This window comes from Chinchilla lanigera, unplaced genomic scaffold (genome assembly GCF_000276665.1).
Source record: "Chinchilla lanigera isolate Chin_1 unplaced genomic scaffold, ChiLan1.0 scaffold00108, whole genome shotgun sequence".
NCBI lineage: Eukaryota > Metazoa > Chordata > Mammalia > Rodentia > Chinchillidae > Chinchilla > Chinchilla lanigera.
In genome coordinates, this window is record NW_004955509.1 from 4,412,257 (window position 1) to 4,435,026 (window position 22,770).

At 43.7% G+C, this 22,770-nt stretch overlaps 2 protein-coding genes across 3 annotated transcripts in view; one reads left to right on the top strand and one right to left on the bottom strand.

Annotated features, from left to right (window-relative positions):
* Klhl15 (kelch-like family member 15) overlaps positions 1-22,770 on the bottom strand; it is a 61,313-nt gene that overhangs the window by 34,282 nt on the left and 4,261 nt on the right. The window contains exon 1 of one of the 2 annotated variants that reach the window (XM_005407838.2): positions 6,334-6,906. The exons of the other annotated variant lie outside the window; for it this stretch is intronic. The gene's annotated coding sequence lies outside the window, so the exon portion shown is untranslated. Of the gene's footprint in view, positions 1-6,333; positions 6,907-22,770 lie in introns of those variants that run through there. 2 annotated transcript variants of the gene reach the window in all.
* On the top strand, positions 6,222-8,370 carry LOC106146970 (collagen alpha-2(I) chain-like). Its single transcript, XM_013506288.1, has 2 exons — positions 6,222-7,438; positions 8,118-8,370. The coding sequence occupies exons 1-2, from the start codon at positions 6,222-6,224 to the stop codon at positions 8,242-8,244; spliced, it is 1,344 nt and encodes a 447-aa protein (XP_013361742.1). The 3' UTR covers positions 8,245-8,370.

The following is a 22,770-nucleotide window of genomic DNA, read 5'->3' on the forward strand; positions in this document are numbered from 1 at the left end:
AGCCTGGACTACAAAGTGAGCTCAAGGTCAGCCTGAACTGCACAGCAAGACCCTGTCTCAAAAAGACAAAAAAAAAAAAAAATTACATATGGGGCTTGCATTAAAATCTACTGGATAGCACAATCTATAACATCAATGTTTAAGGCATCAGACAACCAAACTTACAAATGAACACATGAAACAAAACCAACTTGTTCACAATCCATACCCTGGATGAATAAAAGGAAAAAAAAAAGACTTTGAATGAAGCTTAAAACAGATCAAAACCAAGTACAACACAAAAACATACATATTAGTAAATAAACGTAACCAGAAAAAGGAAAATGTGAGAAGATCACAAAAAGAAAAATACATAAACTCTTATACATAAGAATTTTCTAGGCCGGGCGTGGCGGCGCACACCTGTAATCCCAGCACTCGGGAGGCAGAGGCAGGAGGATCCTTGTGAGTTCAAGGCCAGCCTGGGCTACAAAGTGAGCTCAAGGCCAGCCTGAAGTGCATAGCGAGACCCTGTCTCAAAAAGACAAGAAAAAAAAAGAATCTTGTAAATACAGAATTATACCAACTTAAGGAAGAAATTAATAATTACAAAAACTTACATTATAAAACACAAACTTCAAATAATTCTATGAGCTTAGCACAGTGGCAGTATCATAGCCAATGAGGTTTATCCAAAGCACGATTATTGCTAATCAAATAATTCTATGAATCAATGAAGACTGAGAAAAATCCATTAAGAGGCTTTAGGAAAAAATATTTACTGATATTAATGTTCAATATTTAGAAACTCTGTATCCTCACTGTTCAAGATGGTTAATCGGATTAATGGAAATGATTTATACACCTAATATGTATATACTGCATGCTTGGCCTCTAGAATTTCAAATGGTAGATTTTTTTTTTCAAAAGGTGCATGAACCTATACTAGATCAAATTACAAGGTATATTTATACTACTAAGAAATACGGAAGAGTGTCTTATTTCATCAACTTGGCACTGACAAAACTGCTTTAAAAGGTTGGGGACATGGCTCAGTGGTAGAAGCACTTGCAAAAACTCACATTTTTGTGCACCGTTAGTAGACAATTCTCAAAGTACGGTCCAGGGAGAACCGAGGGTCATAGTACCCCCAAAAGGACTTTCCAATGTCAAAATTACTATTTCCAAAATGATTTTCCTAAAGTTATCTCTTTCACGTTTATCCTCTGTGATTTTGTGAATGCAGAAGTTGATTAAACAGCCCCTTTGTCTTTTATTAAAACCACACATTAAAAAGATCTGCAAGCCAGGTATGGTGGTCCGTGCCTGTAATCCCAGTACTTGGGAGTCTGAGGCAGGAGGATCACCATGAGGTCAAGGCCAGTCTGGGCTACATAGTTAATTCAAGGCCAGCCTAGGCTACAAAGTGACACTGAAAAAAGAGCTGGGGAGATAGCTCAGCAGCACAGTGCCTCCCTGGCAAGTGCAAGGTCCTGAGTTCGATTCCCGGTACAAAAAAAAAGCGAAAATATACAATGGTATTACTCTTCTCATCAAGTTCTTTTTTTTTTTTTTTCACCAAGTTCTTGTTCAAATTTTTGTTTTGGAAAATAGTTATTTTCATAAAAATGTGACTTAAGTAACCATTTAATGTATTGTTTTTCAGAATTACAAATAATTACTTTTGAAGTTCTTAGTTTCAATTTCTATAAATCAGTAAAACCCACATAAATCAAAGCTCTTTAGGCTCAGTAACTTTTTAAGCATATAGAGGTCCTAGGACCAAAAGGCTTTAGCACCACTGAAGGTGTAATAAGAAATAAGTGATCACACATACATACCCACACACACCCAACCTCTTCTTATCTCTGCCTTAGAAGATTACTACTGCTATTTATATCACAGAAATTTCTAACAGTTTAAACCCCCTATTGACTAGTAAAGAAAGAAGTCTGGTAGGGGTAAAATTGGACAGGAAATTAAGGGCAAAGAAATTAAATACTTCCTTTTTAGTTAGGAGGCTGCCATTCTGATTTAAAGGCAGAATTCTAGCCAATTAAATGGAAGCTGTTTCAAAATTAACCTTCACGTTTAGAATATAAGTAGTGATTTATTGCTTTCACATTCTTCCCAGTTACCTGGAAACTCAAACAAAACCCTAAACTATTCTGTACAAGAATTAGGTTTTCGACAGGCATGGTAGTTCACACTTGTAATCCCAGCACTCAGGAGGCTGAGGCAGGAGGATCGCTGAGAGTTCAAGGCCAACCTGGGCTATATAGTGAGTTTAAGACCAGCCTAAACTGCATACCAAGATCCTGAAGAAAAAAAAAAAAAAAAGAACTAGGTTCTCAGGTTAATAAGCTTATCTTCAATGAAAAATTTAAATTTCATATTACTTTCATCCTTAAACTGTTCTATCAAACTGATACCTATGCAAAAAAAACCACACTTTCATATTAAAAAGAATGCAAGGCTCACTATGGCTAAAACAAAATGTCCAAATTGTAACATTTCTCACAATTTCAGTAACATGTAATTTTAAACTCAATAATCTGAGACAGGGCTGGGGATATAGCTCAGCAGCACAGTACCTGCCTGGCAAGCGCAAGGTCCTGAGTTCTATTCCCGGTACCAAAATTAATAATAATAATAATAATAATAATCTCAGAGGACAACTTCTCAAGCACCAATCTAAAGGAAAGAAAATCCTGAAAACAGACTTAACTGTTAGTAGACATTTTACCTTCCTAGATACACACCACTCAAACTGAGAAACAACTCAGTTTAATGTGAGAGGAAAGGCTGCATAAGTTAACTTTAATTTGTTTAATATTGCAAATTCTTTCTTGTCATCAAAATATTTTTCTAACTCAGTACAGCAAACTGCAAACAGCCACTTAACTGAACTATTAAGAAGGCTCTGGGTCCTCCAACCTCTAGGTTGGCACCTATTATCCAAATGACTTCATTTTTCAGTTATGTTTAGCATTTCATCATCCTATAGTACACACTTATAAGAAAAATACCCACTGCTTCAATGCTATTTTTCCCAAGAACAATTTAATGCTCTTCTGCTTACTCCTCTGCTTACTCCTCACTACAAGCAGAAGTAGTCCAAGAGTGAGGTCATAGAAGACAGTTTCCCTAGCCTTCAGAGACTGCACCCAGGGAGAATTCTAGGAAAAGCCTCTGTTGGGAGATAAAACCCCAAATCTTCTAAGTCACATTCTAACATGAATTCACCCATTCTGTAATGTTAGTACTTTAGTTCTCCCAAGAATTAATATCACTAAATTAAATCTTTCAGAGCTCTTGCTGTTGTGATACAGATTTTCTCCCAATCACAGTCCAGAACACAGAATCATCAACTACAAGATCTTATCAAGGACAAAAGAGAATATTTCTATCTGTTCTTATTTGTTTCGATGATTCAGTGAGATAAGCTTCAAAGATCTTAAGAGAAAGCTGAGAACCTATTTTGCCTTTGGCTTCTTTAGTTAGTCCGAAGTTACAGTTTCTGGACTCGGGGGGTTGTAGCTCAGTGGTAGAGCGCCTGCCCAGCATGAGAAAGGCTCTGGGTTTGATCCACAGTACCGTGCACACTGTCAGGTTAAAATTTACAATTCCGAAACCGTCTTCCACTTTGAGAACCAGCAGCAAAGCAATATCCCCCATGGCAGAGATGACCTGTGAGAGCTTCTCCAATGATTCTTAAATGATAATAATTTCCTTTCGCTCTGCCTCTTACTGCTGCTATTCCTTGAAAATCACCCACACTCTCACCTTAAGGGTTCTCCACTTGCTGCCCCCTCTACCTGGCTCACTCTATTCATGCATCTACTGGTCCCTTTGGGGCTTTTTCTCAGTGTCAGTTCAGTCCTTCCCCAAACACCTTCTTTTAAAATTGCAAAACCCCATCTGCCCGATGGCTCGCACAATCCCAATCTTTCAACTCTGCTGCTTCTCCATAGTCTATTACAAGGCACTTATTCATTCGTTAGCTTTCTGCTGTAAACATTTTGTATTTTGTTTCACTATTGTATCCTTAGCACCTAGAACTGTGCTTGCCACAAAACAAGTGCTTAATACACACTTGTTAGACATTTCTGTATTCATATTCTGTATCCATATTCTGTAACTATTCCTGATTTAAAGAGGAGAAAAATCAAAGCTCAGAGGTTAAGCAACTTGTCCAAGGCTACAGTTATCAGGAAGATGTAGAGCTGGGGTCTGCCTGACTTCACAACCTTCCTGATTCACCATTATCTAGAAGGCCTCACCAATGACTGCCTTCCATTGCTCTTCAATTAGAAAAAAAACACAGGAGCTATAACATTCCAATTCAGAGAAAATATACGCTAACTAACTAATCCACACATCCTCCTCCAAGATCAAGATTCATTCTCCTCAAAGTTAATGTTATTCACTCTCAAAACATTTTGGGCAAGGCCAAGCTTGACAATGCGCCAGCAACATCGTTTGTTCAGAAACAGGGGAAAAATATTAAAGGCACTAAAATATCACGTTTTCTCCTTTCTTCCATCTTTCTTGACTTGTCATGGTATTTGGTGTTACTAAGAAAAACTGAGATGTTAAATAAACTATTAGTACAAATTTTACCATTCACCTCTATATTGTACAATGCCCGTTTACCTGCAAACTACTAAAACTAGCGTGGGAACCCTTCTGAAGATCCAGGAGGCCATGCCAGCCCTAGTTCCAACATTTTAGGACACAACCCAAATCAAAGCAGAGAAAAGGTCAAACCTGGAAATTTTCAATAAAGCAGTGATTTGCCAAAATTGTGTCTTCAGGACGAACAATGAATCCAAAAGCAACTACTTGAATGTAGACTCTTCCTTTTGCAATTTTCATCCCACCTGCTTTACATTATTCTGTCTTTTTGCAGAACACAAAACTATACTTTGAAAGACAACTGATACTGGACCGAATGATTATAAATCTAATAAAACATTAACTACTCAGAAAACCATGTCAGCTAAAAATAATATACACCCCTCCAAAATACTTTTCACTTTTTGTGAACCATTTTTAAGCCAACCTATACTACATTTTTGATGTGCCAAGTAAGTATAATTCTATACTGATCTATTACACATAAACATTCTGGCAAATAAATTGGAATTTCAAAACACGAATATGTACTATTCTTTTCTTTCCCCAAATTAATCACAAGTAACGAGTGCAAATTAACATCCTTTACCACTTGATAAACTGACTCAAAGCACCTACTAGGTGTTGATACTTTAAAGATAGGAATTATACAAATACCACATCAAGTGCCAAAAGTTGAAATTTTCTGTACATTTCTACATCTACTAAGAATACATAAAGAGACATAAATGCATTCATAAGCTCTTCAAAGGCAATTTTCAAATGAGTAGAGACAGGCATTCTATTCTCTACATATGAAAAACAGACATTAAAATTAGGACATATACATCTAAAAAGCATTTTCCAAATTACAATTTAGTCAGATTAACAAAGGAAGAGAAATTCGAAAAACGGAAGACTAACCAAATATAAGGTGTTAAATAAATATTCTGAGTAAGAAAAGGGGCCTAAGCGGCCTATAAAGATGAAAAGCAAAGCCCTACAGTAACATTAAATTTGAGTTAAAGAATACCGTTATTTAAATAAGCAGTTAGCATTTCGCAGGAGGAAGGCCACGCAACGTGACTATTATATATCTATGGATTCATAGCAGCGCTTTGCTATTCCACACTTATTTGCTTACACTTATAATACAGAAATAAAGGAGCAGCAACAGTTAGCCACTACAACGTTAACCACTCTGGCAAAGGTTACTTTAAAAACGGCCCTGCATTTTTACACCACTTTACAGCTATAGATTATTTTCACGTATATGACCTCATATAGTGTTCACTACCCTATGATGTAGTGCCGACTACATTTCACAGATAGGAAACCGAAGCTCGCTACGCGATTTTCTCAGTCACCCAGTCGAACCCAGACCTTCCGATTCCACGTTTTATGCCTGGCATTTGGCATAGTTCCGTTTCAGGCATACATACGATCTTTAAAGGGAAGGAACGGGTTAGGGGAAAAATAATCATGGTACCTGCAGCTGTGTGCTGCAAAAAATGGCTGAATTATGCTTCTTCCTTTTTCTCTCTCTCGCTCTCTCTGGAAAAAAAAATTGCATTTCAAACAATTTAAGTAAACTCAAAGACAAACTGGGTCCCGGCGTCTACCAAATGTTCGCCTCGGGTCGGTGCAGAGAGGGCCACGGGACCCGTGCCTCGCCGGGGGCCGCGGGCGAAGCCCGGGCTCGGCAGGGCAGGCCGGCGGCAAGGGGCGGCTACGCACCTCGGGGGTCCTGTCCAGCCTCTAGTGGACGGCAGTCTGCATCAGGAAGAAGCGGGCCGGCGGGCCGAACGGTGGGCGGGCGCGCGGGCGGGCGCCGGGACGGCACTCCGCAGGCTCCTCGCACGTCTACACGGGGCCGCTCCCGGGCCGGGCCGCTCCGGTGGCGGCCGAGGGTGCGCGCCCGCGACCCCCTCGGAACCAGTCCTGAGAAGGAGACAGTGCAGCGCGGCCCCGGAGTCCAGACAGCGCGGCGAGGCGCGGGGCGGCACGGCGTCGGGGCCGGCTTTGCAACGCCAGGGCCTCCCGGCGCCCGGCGGGGCTCGGCTGGAGGGCCGATCTGGGGCCACGGGCGGGGGAAGAGGCCAAGGGGCCGCGAGCAGCGGCTGAAGCCCCGGCGGTGGCGACGTCGACGACGGCGTCTCCGGGCTTCTGCCCCGAAGCGCGCCGAGCCTCAGGATCACCCACGCCGGGGGTGGAGGAAGGCGGGAAAGGGGCGGGCAAGGGGCGGGGCGTGCAGGGCCAAGAGCCAGGGGCCGCTCCGGGCCTCGCGCCCCCTGCGGGCCGCGGGAGCCGCCCGGGGCCCGCCCAGGGAGGCGGGGCCGGCCGGTAGGGGGCTCCGTGCGCTGCGGTTCGGAGAAGGAAGCCCGCCACGCCAGGAGGGGGCGGAGGGTGCGCAGCCGCGGGGCGGAGACCAGGCCCGGAGCGGGGGAGGGCCCTCGGCCCCTACCGGCGCCCCGAGGGGGCCAGCGCGGGGCCTGGCGGGTGTTTACCTTCCCCCTGGTCGAGCGCCAATGCCGCCATCTTTCAGCCCGGCGCGCGTCACTTCCGGCGCCACGGGAGCGGGACCGAGTGTGGGAACCGGGTGGGGGAGGGCCGTCCCAAGCCCGCGGCGCCTGGCGTCCCCACCGCCGGCCCGCCCCAGCAGCGCGGCCAGGCGAAGGAAAGGAGGCAGCTCAGCCCTGCGGCCCCGGCCCGCCGCGGCTTCTCCCGCAGCGCTGCCGTCGGGGCTGGGGACGCTCAGCGGAGCACGTCCGCTTTCGGCAGCCCCTGTCCGCCTGCACGAGCGATGGGCCCCGAGCCACTTCGGTGCGCCCACCGCGGACAGGTAGAGGGATAGGAGCCCCGGGAAATGTTTTGCATCTTGCATACGATGCGGTGGGGAACCGGGGACAAGGAAAGAGCTTTGCCGTAGCTCCCTCTGATAAAAGTGATTAGATCTGCGCCAAATGACATCATTTTTTGTAAGGCAATTTGCAGTACGGTATTGCGTCACAGTTCCACTTGGCTTATTGCACAGCGATCACACGTTTCAGAAATAAATTTCCCAGAGGTGGGAAAAAAAAATCATTAAAAATGGCAGGGCTTTACCTCACGAATAAATGCCGATCTAAAAACGCTGCTCTGTTTCTGACTGCGTCAAACTAAGCAAGAAAGAACATTCAGGGGGCAGGGATTTTTACTGTTCGTTTTTAAACAAATCAGCTATAGAATTTTAGCTAATGGTTTTTATATTTTTTAACTTAATAAAAATACAATAGGACTTTTGTAAAATTATGAAATCTCTTTTGGGAAAAGGGTAGGTGTCAGAAATACACAGTTGGAAGACAGCGCTTCTACAAAACTAACCCTGAATTAGGTCACGCGCTGCCCATTTCTGATCTTAGCAACTGAGATATTTCTGTGTCCCCCCTGCTGCCACCCCTCGCCGCCATTTTCTCTCTAGACCTATATCCTGATGAACTCTCCGGGAGATGTGTGGCTAACAGCGATCATTATCTCTCTAGCAAACTTGAACATGCCATGCTTCCCAAGAGGCCAAAAGAGCACACGGTGTACTGTTTTGCTGAAGTAGACTACAGCGTGGGAAAAAAAACACAGAATCGCCCTAATCTTAAGGAAATAGGAAAATAAACTCCCCTTTTCTCACTGAGACTGTAAAATAAGATTTTAAAAAATCTATAAACTGAAATTCTCAACTTGTTCACATTCTCTCCATCTTTTCCAATAGTCCTTTTAACATCCTTATGTTCACTATTGTAAAATCCTCGCTTGCTGTGTTTGTATCTATTATCACATGTCAAATTCCCTCAGAATTGATCACCTTGAAACTTAAACCGTAAGAGCCGGGATTGTAGCTCAGTGTTAAGGCACTTTGCCTAGCATATACAAAGCCTGGGGTCCAGCCCCCAGCACCATGAAAAAAAAAATCAAACAATAAAATAAACTTCGGTTCCCGGTACCGGAGAAAAACCAAAAAAAAATAAAATAAAATAAAATAAAATAAACTTAAAAATCGCACAGTTCAACTTTTGAACAATTCTTTTTGTACATTTAAAAGCACTGAATTTTTATTTTTGTACATTAGCATACATTTTGAGTTATACATTGCTCTGTGTGTGTGTGTGTGTGTGTGTGTGTGTGTGTGTTACTGAGGATTGAACCCAGGGCCTTTGCACTAAGCTAGGTCCCTTGCCCTTTTCTATACAGGGTCACAGTAAATTGCTCAAACTGGCCTTGAACTTTCCATCCTCCCGCCTCAGCCTCCCAGAGTGCTGGGATTATAGGTGCCACCACATCTGGCCGAGCTACACATTACTATGGTATGCTGCCCTGACCTGTGTAAGAGACTTCCTTCTTCAGGTGGGAACTGAAATGCTTCTGTGAGTTGTGTGGCAAGGGGACAAACCATGAGTCATGTCATAAGGCACTGCGACTCATGAGACTTCCTAGTATGACATTACATGATCTGTGTGGCTTTCATATTTCATTATGTCCAAAGTTCACTCTTTGCGGGGGGAATATTTATTCTTTCTAAAACCAAGCTCTATCTTTCAGTCCATCTATACGCAGTATTTACTGTGTAGAACCCCCCTCCCCAATTTATCATTAACTGTGTAGCTGCTTCGGCTTGTTTTGTTCTGTGGTACTGGGGAACCAACCCCGTTATCATGCATTCCAGGCAGGTGCTCTACCACTGACTACACCCTTGACCCTCATATTTTTTTTTTAAATGCAATTTTTTTTAGAATGTCTCACTATATAGTTTGGGCTGGCCCTGAACTCCCTATGTAGCCCAGGCTGGCCTCAAACTCACCACAATGCTTCTGCCTCAGCCTCCTGAGTTCTGGGATTACAGGCGTGCACCACCACACCCAGCAAAAAAAAAAAAAATACAATGTGTTATATACAGAACATCTAGTACGTAAAGAGGACATTTTGCTCCTTCAATATTAGGGAGAGTAAAATGCTCTCAACTAAATAATGCCTTCGGCAGTAATTCCTGCCTTCGGCCTGGCAGGTGTTGCTTAACAACAATGATGATCTGAGAAACTCTCAGCAGGCAGTTCCGCCGATGCCCGGACTTCCTAGAGCAGACTTACACAAACCCAGATGCTGCAGATCAGTCACTCAACGAGCGAGCCTCTGGATGCAATCAAGAGGCTCCGTACCCAGGCGACTCAAAGGCTGCTGCGAAGCAACATGGCATAAGGTTTTACAGTGAGCTGTTTTCATACAGAGGACTCTAGCACAGTGATAAAGCGAATGGAGTAGCGAATACACACCACACGCACAGTGGTTTATTACCATTCTCGGGTAGCGTGTACTGTACATCTTTCATAGGACCTGCGGCCAGCGCAGTAAGTTTATTTACACCACCATCGCCACAAACGCGTGAGACGTGCACTGAGCCACCGCGTTAGGCTGCAACATCGCTAGGCAATAGGAAGTTTTCAGCTCCGTTATAATCTTAGTAGGCCAGGGGTCACACAATCTGTCCTTGACGGAAATGTGCTTCTGCAGTGCAGGACTGAACTACTTTTCTCAACAGTTGTTGGAAAGTAATGGGAGTTTCCTAAATACCTTGAGGCTATTGTTTCACAATGGAAGAGACCCACAAGGCAGGTGGAAGCTATCTTTTCTTAGCTGGATAGCCAAAGAATGAGAATACACATTCCTCAATTGCTTTTTAGCCAGCAAGGAAGTCTGTTAGAGGATTAGGCTTTGGAATGGTGATGTGGGAAGGTTCTTACCCAGGAGCTCTGAGGATTTAAAATGCAGTATTCGCTCCCATTTTGGTGGCGCACAGGCCTGCAATCCCAGCACTCCGGAGGCTGAGGCAGGAGAAATGCTGCAAGTTTGAGACCAGCCTGGGCTATACAGTGAGCTCAAGACCAGCCTGAACTACATGGCGAGACCCTGTCTCAAAATAATAAAACAGAATAAATAAATAAAATGAGATACTGTGTTCCCTCCTTCTCACTCCTTTACTTTGTTATTTTGTGTTTTATGGTTTGGGTTTTTTTTTTTTTTTTTTTTTTTTTTGCTTTTTTCCGGTACTGGGAATGAACTCAAGACCTCGCGCTTGCCAGGCAGGCGCTGTGCTGCTGAGCTAAATCCGCAGCCCCTGTTATTTTGTGTTTTAATAAATTGTGGCTTTTGAGCAGGGATGGTTATACACACCTGTAATACCAGCAGTAGGAAAGCTGAGACAGGAGGATCTCAATTTCAAGGCCAATCTGTGCCACATAGAAAGCTTGTTTCAAAAAAAAAAAAAAGTGACTGTGGTGACACAACTGTAATCCCAGCACTCTAGTAGGCTGAGGCAGGAGAGTCTTCTCAAGTTCAAGCCCAGCAGGGGCAATTTAGTGCTTTAGTGAAACTCTGTCTCAAATAAGGGGGTATGTAGCTCAGTGCAAAGGCCCTAGATGTAATCCCCATTACATACATGCGTTCTTATGTACATAGATTGAGGCTCTGTGGTGTGTGAGGAAGACAAACCTGTAATATGAGCTAGTCAGGAGGCTCAGGCAGGAGAATTGCAAGTTCCCAGGCCAACCTGGGCAACTTAACAAGATCCTATTTCAAGAATAAGATAGAGCCAAATTAAAGCTTCTTTTAAAAAAAGAATAAAACAAAAAGGTGGGAATGTAGCTCAGTGGAGAGCACTTGCCTAGCACCCACGAGGCCCCCTGGGTTTGATCCCCAATACCTCCAGAGAGAGAGAGAAGGAAATCTAGTCTAGGGTAGTTGTCACAGTAGTAACTTTTTAAGCAACTAATGCCTCACCAGTGTCAAAGGACGAGAGTGATAGCTTCAGCAAACTCTGATAAAGCTTCATATGCATTCTTGTTCCCCCTGAAAATTGTTTTGCCAAGCACTCAATAATACCTTAACTGTTCAGAATTTTTAAGGCATGTTGTGGGATCCAGTCTACCTCAGACCTTCAGGGTCCACTGGTATCCTCCAAATCAGGACTCACTTTTGCAGGTCCACGCCAAGCCCTAGACACCAACATAATCTAACATGACGGTTGCTATCATCCTAAACATTGTATCTTGGTTTCTATCCCAGATAGAATCTTCAAAACACAGTCTGAAGGTGCCCAAATTTTCCTGCTTTTTATCTTCATTAACAGCCAAATAGAATAACTTCAGGACTGACAGTAAAGCTCAGTGGTAGAACATTTATTTGCCTAGCGTGCATAAGGCCCTGGTTGGATTCCTGATGTTGCAAAAATAATACTAACAATAATAAGGTGAGCCCTTCTGTTGCATGACTAACGGGAAGTTGGTGTCTCTTTTTTTTTTTGGTCTTTTTGAGACAGGGTCTCCCTATGCAGTTCAGGCCGGCCTTGAGCTCACTTTGTAGCCCAGGCTGGTCTCGAACTCACAACATTCCTCCTGCCTCAGCCTCCCGAATGCTGGGGAGAAGTTGGTGTCTTTGTCAGAGTTGGGGGACTCCCGCCTGGTGCATACACATGTTGGTCATTGCTGGTTATTGCTCACATAGACTGGCTCCTCTTAGCTTCCTTGCTATTACCTCGGGCTGCTGGTCTCTCACCACCTCTCCGTAATCTCCAACCCTCTCTACCCACCTCCCTTTCCTGGGCAAAGCAAAAACCTCAAGAAATCACACAGAAACTAATCTCTTTAAACAGATCATGGCTTTTAGAGACCTCTACACAGGGATTTCCTCTCTGGTCATCTCTGAATCAAATTGGTAGTCACTGGGTGGGAACCCTTGCTTCCCACCTGCCCTCTTCTCCCATCACAGGAGGCCCAGGTCCATCCCCGGGGCCCAGCTCTAGAGGACAAAAATCTCTAAACATCCAAAAGGTGGGTGCAGACATAAGACAGAACAAGACAACCTGCAGAGAGGACGTGCGTGGAGCAGAATGTGCCTACCCGGAGTGTGTACATTTGTCTTATTTCGCTAGGACAGAGAGTGAACCCTTGTTTCCATCTCCCTCTTCTCTAGTCACATGAGGCCCAAGTCCATCCCCTCCTGGGCCAAGCTTGTCCCCAGCGATCCAAAGGTGGGCGCAAACATCAAACAAGAAGAAGCAAAAACAACCTGCGAAGGAGCAGCTCATGGAACAGAACGTGCCTGAAGGAGGGACATTTTGGTACATTTGTGTTATCTCACTAGAACACTAGAACACCAAGCTCCCCGCAGAAAACAAATTCCCTTGAAGCCTAGCAACTTAGTGACTTAGAGAGACCCTGTCTGAACACAAAAAGAAAAGGTTAAAAAGGGCTGAGGATGTAGCAAAACAAAGGTGGCGGTCTGCGCATGTAGCTCTATGGGAAACCCTGGGTTTAATCCCCAGCACTGAGACACAAAGACACCTTGATTTATGTCTGAGAAGACTCGGCATGATTTGTCCTGGAACCGAGCACTTCACCCTTTCTCTTCCACCCCTAAAACCCCAGCAAGCAAATATGGGCTGGCAATTGTTAGAATAATTGGATGCTCCCCATGGCCAACCGTAGCGGGCTCAGAAGCTTTGAGACCTGCTAAGTCTTCAACGCATTAACAAGAAATCAAAATGTCAAAAGAGTCTTCAACACACCGTGACAGGTTTAGGCAACGTGGGGTATTAGGACGTAATCCAGGCTGGGAAGAGTCAGAAAGGGATCTGGAATTCAGTCCAGAGAGCAGGAGAGGGGCAGAGAGAGGCGTGCAAGGCAACCCTGGGGCCTGCGCTCCAGGCCTAGACAGCGCAGCAGGCACGTTAGACACGCGCTGGGGGTGGCGGGGTCACAGTGCGGGGAGAGGAGGGCAGGCGGACGGAAGCCAAAGGTCGGGCAGCCGCTGGGGCAGACGGTGGCAGTCAGGGCTTCCACCCGCCCGTGTGGCCCCTTGTCTTCCCCCCTTTCCATGTGATTATACTGATTGCCATGGTAAATGATCTTCACATTGTTGCATTTTATCCATGTTTAATTTCATAAATGACTACTTTGTTATCTACTCCACTCATTTGTGTATTCGTTCCATAACTACTGTATCTGTGAGCACCTACTACATGTCAAGTCCTGTTGTTGGTAGTTTATCTTGGTTTCTTGAGACAGGGTCTCACTATGTAGCCCAGACTGGCCTTGAACACTCAGAGATCATCCTGCCTCACCCCTCGGCCCCCAAGTGCTGGGATTATAGGCATCTGCCACCACGCCTGGCTCTCAGATCCTGTTTTATGCACTGGGGATCCATCACTATATAAAGCATGAAAATCTCTGCCCTCTTATAGTTTACATAAGTCCGATAATAAAATAAGCAAACTGTGTGGCCTGTTCGAATGTGCTAAGTGCTATGAGAAAGGATGGAGAAGGGATTCTATTTTTAACTGGGATGATCAGGATAGGCAATGTCATTTCAGCCTTGACCTGAAAGGGGTGATAGACCAGATTGTATAAAGCCTTGTAGGCCACTGTTCATCCCTATTTTTTTTTTTTTTTTTTACTTTTTCTTTTTTGAGATACCATCTCGCTAAATTTAAATTGCCCAGGCTAGGCTCCAACTTGCCATCCTCCTGCCTCAGCCTCTCAGAGTGCTGGGATTACAGGTGTACTTTACCACACCCAGCTCTGCAAATGTTCTGACGGCAGAACCAACAGGGTTTCCCAGTACAGGGATAAAAGGAAGAGAGGAGTCAAAGACGATGCCAAGGTTTCTGGCCTGGGCGACTGGAAGGATGGATTTATTGCTTTCTAAGATATGGAAGAGCTCAAGAAGAACAGGTTGATGGGCATAGGAGAGGAAGGAGAAAATGCAAAGACCAGGCAACCATAATCCCGCCAAGGTCGGGGAGCCCTCCTGGAGAAGACTGTGGGCTGCTACATGCAAGAAAGAAGCTACTCTGAGTCCCCAAACCTCCACTGCCGACACAAGGCCCACGAATGTTGCCACGTGAAGGAATGTACCTACATTGGGGCTTTTCTTTTTTGTTTTCCAGTTTTAGTTTGTATGGGTCCACGTGAGTGGTACATAATGACTGCCCTCCCCGCGGGGAGTTGGTCGCGTACATCATGCATCTTCAGTCCTTTTCACCCTTGTCCCCTCCTCTCCCTGCCTTGGTCCCCTTCCCTTTTGCACATGATCTGTCTCCCTATATCTTACTATCTTTTATGTTACTTTCTATTTACTGAATATACTTACTTTGAAACATGATACGGACAATACCCCCTTGGGAATGAAATTTTTAAAAAGCATTTTAAAAACAAGCCAAGCATGTTCTGTGCTCATTATAAATCAATGAAAATAACACTACGCTTCAGAAGCCTCAAAATTCCAGCCATATATTCAAGAAGCACTTACGAGATAAGAAGGGGCTGAGTGTAACTGAAGCAAGGACACAGCTCAGGGCACAAAGTAGGAGGCAATTCTTCAGAAGAAGATAAGGAACCACCAAGGAGATACAAAAGTAGCCCGTGAGATAAAAGTAAGACAAAGAGTGCGCTACGCTAGGCCAGGTAGGAAAGTTCTGTGGTTGCTGAACATCCACTCTCAATGAGAAACAAAAAGAATGTCAGTATTTTAACTGACTGCATTTACTTTGAAACACAACATAGACGGTGCCTAGTTATAAACAAAAATATTAAAAAGAACAACCCTTGGGCTGAGGTGCACTTCCATGGTAGAGCACTTGCCTAGCATGCGCAAAACCTTGGGTTAATCCTAGCAGTACAGAAATAAGTTAATCATTGGCACTTTATGGCCAATGGCAAATAACACTGTTCTTTTCTTTGAGACAGGGTCTCACTGTGTGGCCCAGGCTGGCCTTGAACTCACAGTGATCCTCCTGCCTCATCCTCCCAAGTGCTGGGATTATAGGCGTGCACCACCATGCCCGGCAATAACATTATACTTTAGAAGCGTCATGATATAAGCCACATATTCAGAAATACTGCACTTCACATGTAGAGGCAAGCTTTGCGCAGTGGCAGTATAGCCAATGAGGTTTATCCGAGGCACGATTATTGCTAATTGAAACAGATGTACAGGCAAATACACACACACACACACACACACACACACACACACACGCCCCATATACACATACACAGTCTCTCTCTCCCCCCTCACATGCGCACACGAGTGTGAGTCCCCAAGTTCAGGGGTAGTGGCCATGAAGAGCTGCTATGCAGTGATACACGATGAAAGGAAGTAGAAAAAAAGCCCCCAGTAATTGCTGCTGCCAGCAGCACAGCTTTAGGCTTTGGGGACTGTGGTTAAAGACAGAAGCAGGATTGAATGTAAGCTCTGGGGAGATTTATTGGTGCTGAAAAAAAATATTTTTAAGAAAACATTAGTTACATAGTTATCTCAAGATAAAACTTTGTAGATATAGGGCAGAGAAGGACTTCAGGTGAGTCAGTTTGGGCCGCGTCAGCATCGGACAGGGAGAGCTGACCAGACAGCTTCAAATATAAATGTGGGCCCAGGCCTGGTTGAAGGAGGGCGGCTCCCTGGACGACTGGCGGTGCTATCTCACTGCGGGATGGTAGAGTGCTAGGCACAGGCAAGGTAGAGACCCTCTGGGATTGGAGAGCTCCATGCTGTCAGTGGCAGCTTTTCCCAAACTGATCTGTAGATTCAAAATGATCAAGGTGCCTATGCTGGCGCTTGCCTGTAGTTTCAGCACTTTAGAGGCTGAGACAGGAGGATCGCTGCAAGTTAGAGGCCAGCCTGGCCTTCATAGTGAGTTCAAAGCCAGCCTGAACTTCATAGAAAGACCCTGTCTCAAAAAAACGAAACAAGCAAACAAAAAACCAAACAATCCCTATCAGGCTGGGAGTATAGTTCAGTGGTAGAGTGTGTGCTTAGCATACACGAAGCCCTGGGTTCAACCCCTAGCACTAAGAAAAAGAAAAGGAAGTAATTCCTATTCAAAAACCAACAGGAATGGGTAGAGTTTCACTTCTGTAAAAACTGTTCTAGACATAACAGTTTGTAAAACTGTTCTTTGTAAAAAAAACTTCTAGGTATCTGTTGCACAATGTGCATGCAGTTAATACTACTGCATTGTACACCTTAAATGTGTAAAGATAGTAAACTTTATGCTTTTTAAACTACAATTAGAAAAAGAAACTAGCAGGGTTTGTTTTTATACAAATTGACAAGGTAATCCTAAAATTGATATGGAAAAATGTAAAATAAAATTGATATGCAAGAGCAAAGGCCCTCAAACAGCCAAAACATAGGGCGTACACTTCTTGATTTGAAAATGTAAGCTAGATATGGTGCCACATGCGTGAAATTCCACAAGTTGGGAGACTGAGGCAGGAGGATCTTGAGTTTGAGACTATCTTGAGTATGGGGCAAGTTCAAGCCAAGCTGGGACTATATAGCGAGACCTTGTTTCAGAAAAATTAAGAAAGAAAACGAGCAAGCAAGAAAGAAAGCAAGAAAGAGAGAAAGAAAGCAAAACAAAACCTTCTCCCAAACAGTATAAAACTACAAAAATCAAACATTGTAGTACCAGTAAAAGGATAGATATATAAATCCCAGCACTTGGAAGGCTGAGACAGAAGGATTGCTGCAAGTTCCAGGGCAGCCTGGGCTATGTAGTGAGTTCAAGGCCAGCCTGGACTATATGTATAGCAAGACCCTGTCTCAGAAAAGAAAACAAAACAAAACAAAACAAAACAAAAAGGATAGACATATGGATCCATGGAACAGAAATGACAGTGCATAAATATACCCTTTAATTTGGGGTCAATTTATTTGTATTATTATTGTCATCATTGTTACCATTATTATTACAGTGCTGGAGACCAAACCTAGGGCCTTGCACATGGTAGGCAAGTGGAGCGCAGGTCAATTTATTTATTTTTTATTGTCTTTTTGAGACAAGGTCTCGCTATGCAGTTCAGGCTAGTCTTGAACTCACTTTGTAGCCCAGGGTGGCCTCAAACTCCTCCTGAGTGCTAGGATTACAGGCGTGTGCCACCACGCCTGGCTCAGGTCAATTTATTTTTGACAAAGGTGTTAAAGCAATTCAATAGAGAAAGGATAGTCTTTTCAACAAAATTTATTTTTGACAAAGGTGCTAAAGTGTTATAGTCAGGGTTACAAGGAAAACAATTTCAGAAAGGGCTCATAATTTATAGGATTATTTTATAGTAGTCACCCAAAGAGTCAAGTACAAAAGAGTGCAGGAGGTCTGTCCACACACTAAAGACCCAAATAATCCAGCTAAGGGCCTGGGTCCCATGGCAATGTCCTGAATGAGTCCAGCTGAAGATCTAGAGCCCATAACAATGCCTCCCATGAGTCCAACTGCAGGCCTAGAGCCCATGATAATATGTCATGCAGGCCTGTTTCACAGATCTGCACTGGGAAGGCCCCAAGGTCAGCGGTGGAAGCTAGAAAGTCTGTGCCAGCGGGATGAAGGATCTGAGCCAGCAGGCTGAGGGGTCTGCACTGGAGCCAGGAAGCCACGCTCAAAGTAAGAACCAGAGCTCCCCCCAAAGGTACCACAGCTATCCTCAGGGACAGCAAGGTCCTGAGCTCCTCCAACGATGAGAACAGCCAAGTTCCCACCAGGAAAGCCAGAATGACAACTTCTCCAGGAGAATCAACAACCCCCCAAACCTCTTCCGCTCCAGTTCTCCTTTTTATGCTGTTGGCAACAACCCTCAGATGCTCTCCTCACTGCCCAGCACCACGAAGATTCAGTTCAGCTGGATGGTACAAGTTGCCAATTGTCAATCCACTACATAAGGCAATTCAATAGGGAAAGGGTAGTCTTCTCAACAAATTGTGCTAGTACTACTGCATATCCCCATGCAAAAAAGATGGAGTTATACCCTCGGCATATGCAAAAATTAAGTCAACAGACCTAAATGTAAGAGCTAAAAACTCCAAATCTTAAGAAAACACGAGTAAATTTTTGTGAATGTGAGTTAAGCAAAGTGTTCTTAGATATGACACTAAAAAGCACGATCGATGAAAGAAAAAATAATACATAAATTGAGCTCACCAAAGTTAAAAACTTTTGCTCCTCAAATATAACAATAAGCCAGGTGTGGTGGTGCACACCCGTGATACCAGCTAGTTGGGATGTAGGAGGATTGCAAGTTTGATGCCAGTCTGGGTAATTTAGTTCACTTAACACAATCCTGCCTCAAAATAAAAATTTTATTTTATTGTGGTGCTGGGGATTGAACCCAGGGCCTTGTAAATGCTAGGCAAGCACTCTACCGCTGAGCTACAACCCCAGCCATAAAATAAAAAATTTAAAAAGGGCTGGGGATGTAGGTTAGAGTGAAAGCCCTGTATTCAATCCCCAGTACCACAGAACAAACATAAACAACAACAAAACTCCAAATACACCAATAAGAAAGTGGAAAATCAAGTTGCACATTCTGAGAAAGCATCTGCAAATTATACATCTGATAAAGGATTTGTATGCAAAATGAAACCCCATTAATCTGTATAGCCAGGGGCTGGGGATTTAGCTCAGCAGCACAACGCCTGCCTGGCAAGCGCGAGGTTGTAAGTTTGATTCCCAGTACTGGAAAAAAAACAACCAAAAAAAAAGTGTATAACCAATTTACACTAATAAAAAAGAAAAAAGATGTGAACCAATAAAAAGGAACTTGTATTCAAACATTTTTTTTTTAGGTACCGGGAATCGAACTCAGGACCTTACACTTTCTGGGCAGGCTCTTGTGCCGCTGAGCTATATCCCCAGCCTGACTCTTTTTCTGTTTGTTTGTTTGTTTGTTTGTTTGTTTAAGTTTGTTTTTTTGAGACAAGGTCTCACTCTGCAGTTCAGCCTGGCGTGGAACTCACTATGTAGCCCAAGCTTGTCTCAAACTCACAGCAATCCTCCTGCCTCAGCCTTCTGACTGCTGGAATTAGCCTCCCAAGTGCTGGAATTACAGGCATGCGCCACCACGCCTGGGCAGACTTGTATTCAGAATATACAAAGAACTCTTACAACTAAAACAAAACAAAAGAGAAGCAGAGGTTGGGAGTATGGCTCAGTGGTAGAGCACGCAGGAGGCTCTGAGTTAAACCCCCAGTACCACTACCACCATCAACAATGAAAAGATTGCCAGGCATGGTGGCACACACTTGTAATCCCAGCTCTCCAGAGGCTGAGGCAGGAGGATCGTTGTGAGTTCGAGACCAGCCTGCGCTACAAAGTGAGCTCAAGTGCGGTGCTGGTGCTATAGTGGTGAACATAGCTGCCTTCCAAAGTGAGCTCAAGGCCAGCCTGAACTGCACAGCGAGACCCTGTCTCAAAAAGACAAAAAATAAAATAAAATAAAATAAAAAGACAATGAAAAGATGACCAACCTATGGGAATAGATGTTGTACCAAAGAAGAGATAGCCATGGCCAGTAAATCCAGGAAAAGACACCTAGGCCAGGGCGTGGTTTCTGAGCCCATCCCGAGTTAGATAAAGACCCTCTGCACCAATTAGCATTAGGGCAATGCAAATTGCAGCACAGGCACTGGAAGGGCTCTAATAAAAGCCAACTACAAAGGGCTTCAAGGATACGGTGAGGGGCTGGAGGTTTAGCTCAGCGGCACAACACCTGCCTGGAAAATGCGAGGTTGTGAGTCTGATTCCCGGTACCAAAAAAAAAAAAAAAAAAAAAAAAAAAAGGATGCGGTGAAACTGGAGCCCTCACACCTTACGGGAGGGAATATAAAATGGTGAAGCCTTTTGAGGAATTTATTTTATTTTTTTTTTTCCAAATGGCTGTTGAATTTATCTGCTTGATCAGTAATGGTCCAGGTAAAAGTTAGTTAACCAACACTGAGATATTTGTAATAAAGTAAATTTAAAAGTAAGCTGGGCATGGTGGCTCATTTCTGTAATCCCAGCTGGTAGGGAGGCTGAGGTAGGAGGATCACAAATTTGAAGCCAGCCTGGGCAATTTACCAAGAACTTGTCTCAGATTTAAGCAGCTGGGGGTGTAACTCAGTGCTCCCTGGGTTCAGTCCACAGGATCACACACAAAAATATTTCATGACACTTGATAGAAATTATATTTACACAAACAACAAAAGGAAACTTTCAATATTGCCAGCAAAGCAATCAGGCGTGATGGCGCACACCTGTAATCTGAGGAAACAGTTTAAATGTATCTCAAAATATTAAACATAGATTTACAATAGGACTAAGTAATTACACTAAATATGTATCAACATGAAAATATGTTGTCATAGGCTGGGCCTGGTGGCACACGCCTGTAATCCCAGCACTCAGGAGGCTGAGGCAGGAAGATCTTGTGAGTTTGAGATCAACCTGGGCTACAAAGTGAGTTCAAGGCCGAGGCAGGAAGATCTTGTGAGTTTGAGATCAGCCTGGGCTACAAAGTGAGTTCAAGGCCGAGGCAGGAAGATCTTGTGAGTTTGAGATCAGCCTGGGCTACAAAGTGAGTTCAAGGCCAGCCTGAACTGCATAGCGAGACCCTGTCTCAAAAAGACAAAAAAGAAAACATGTTGTCATGAAAACTCATACACAAATGTTCATTAGCAGCAGCATTATTCACAATACCCAAAAAGTAGAAACAATCCAAGAATCTATTAGTGGGTGAATAGGTCAACAAAATGTGATATGCAACTGTATTTAACAATAAGAAGGAAGGAGCCAATACATGACACAAGGATGAACTTCAAAACCATTACACTAAGTGCAAGAAGCCATATGCAAAACATCACAGATTGTGACTCTATTTAAATGAAATGTTTAGAAAAAAGGAAACGTTTTAAGAGACCGGGAGTCCATCAGTAATTTCTGGGGCTGGAGATGGGAACAGTGATTAATTGAAAACACACACCAGGAGCCCAGTGTGGTAATGCATGCCTGTAATCCCAGCATTTAGGAGGCTGAGGCAGGAGGATCACCTCAAGTTTGACGCCAGCCTGGGCTACATAGTGAGTTTAAGGCCAGTCTGAACTACATAGCAAGAACCTGTTTCAACCCTCCCGCCAAATAGACACCAGGTATCTCTTTGGTGTGAAGGAAATGTTTATAATCTGGATTATGGGGATGGTTGCACATATCTGTAAATTTACTAAAACTCACTGAATCCTACACTTACAATGAGTGAATCTTATAAAATATAAATTATCTGATTTTTATATCCAAATATAAAACATCTGTTTTTTTTTTTTTTGGTACCAGGAATCGAACTCATGACCTTGAGCTTGCCAGGCAGGCACTTACACCGCTGAACTATATCCCAGGCCCATCTGATTTTTTTTTAAATCTTATTTTTTTGAGATGGGCTCCTACTATATTGTCCAGGTTGGCCTAGAACCCGCCATCCTCCTGCCTCAACCTCCAGAGTAGCTGGGATTACAGGTGTGGAATACCATGCCTTGCCTAATAAATCTGGGGATTTTTTTGTTTTTCTGGGGTGCTTTTTAGGTTTGTTCATGTTTTTCTGGGTTTTTTTTTGTTGTTGTTTTTTTGAGACAGGGTCTCACTATGAAGCTCAGGCTGGCCTTTGAACTCACTTTGTAGCTCAGGCTGGCCTCAAACTCGCAAGGATCCTCCTGCCTCAGCCTCCCAAGAGCTGGGATTACAGGTGTGCACCACCATGCTTGGCTGTTAAATCTGAGTTGTTCTTTGTTTTTTGTTTTTAATTTTTTTTTCCGGTACCGGGAATCGAACTCACAACCTTGCACTTGCCAAGCAGGTGCTGTGCCACTGAGCTAAATCCCCAGCCCCTAAATCTGAGTTTTTAAAAAGAGTGTATTCATACTTTGTTCTGAATCCCAGCTCTACTATTTACTAGATGTGGGATCTTGTATACGTTATACAATCTTTCTAGAATTTAATTTCCTCACCAGTAAAATGGGAATAATATTCTGTACCTCATTTGATTGTTGGAAGGATCAAACAGAGTTAGTATGCATTTAGTTGGGGCCCATAATTGTTAACTTTTTTTTAAGAGGTGAGGTCTTGCTATGTTGCTGAGGCTGGCCTTGAACTCCTGGGCTCAAGGAATCCTGCCCCAGCCTCTGGAGCAGGCTGAGATTAATGGGCTTTAAGTATTTTTACTAATAAACATTATTTACTGTGGTGTTTCTACTTTCAATAGGTTTCTGATGATAAAGTGTTTTATGTTCTATTTACTGTCAAAGGATTTGTTTGTGATATAATTCACATATTTTAAAATTCACTCCAGA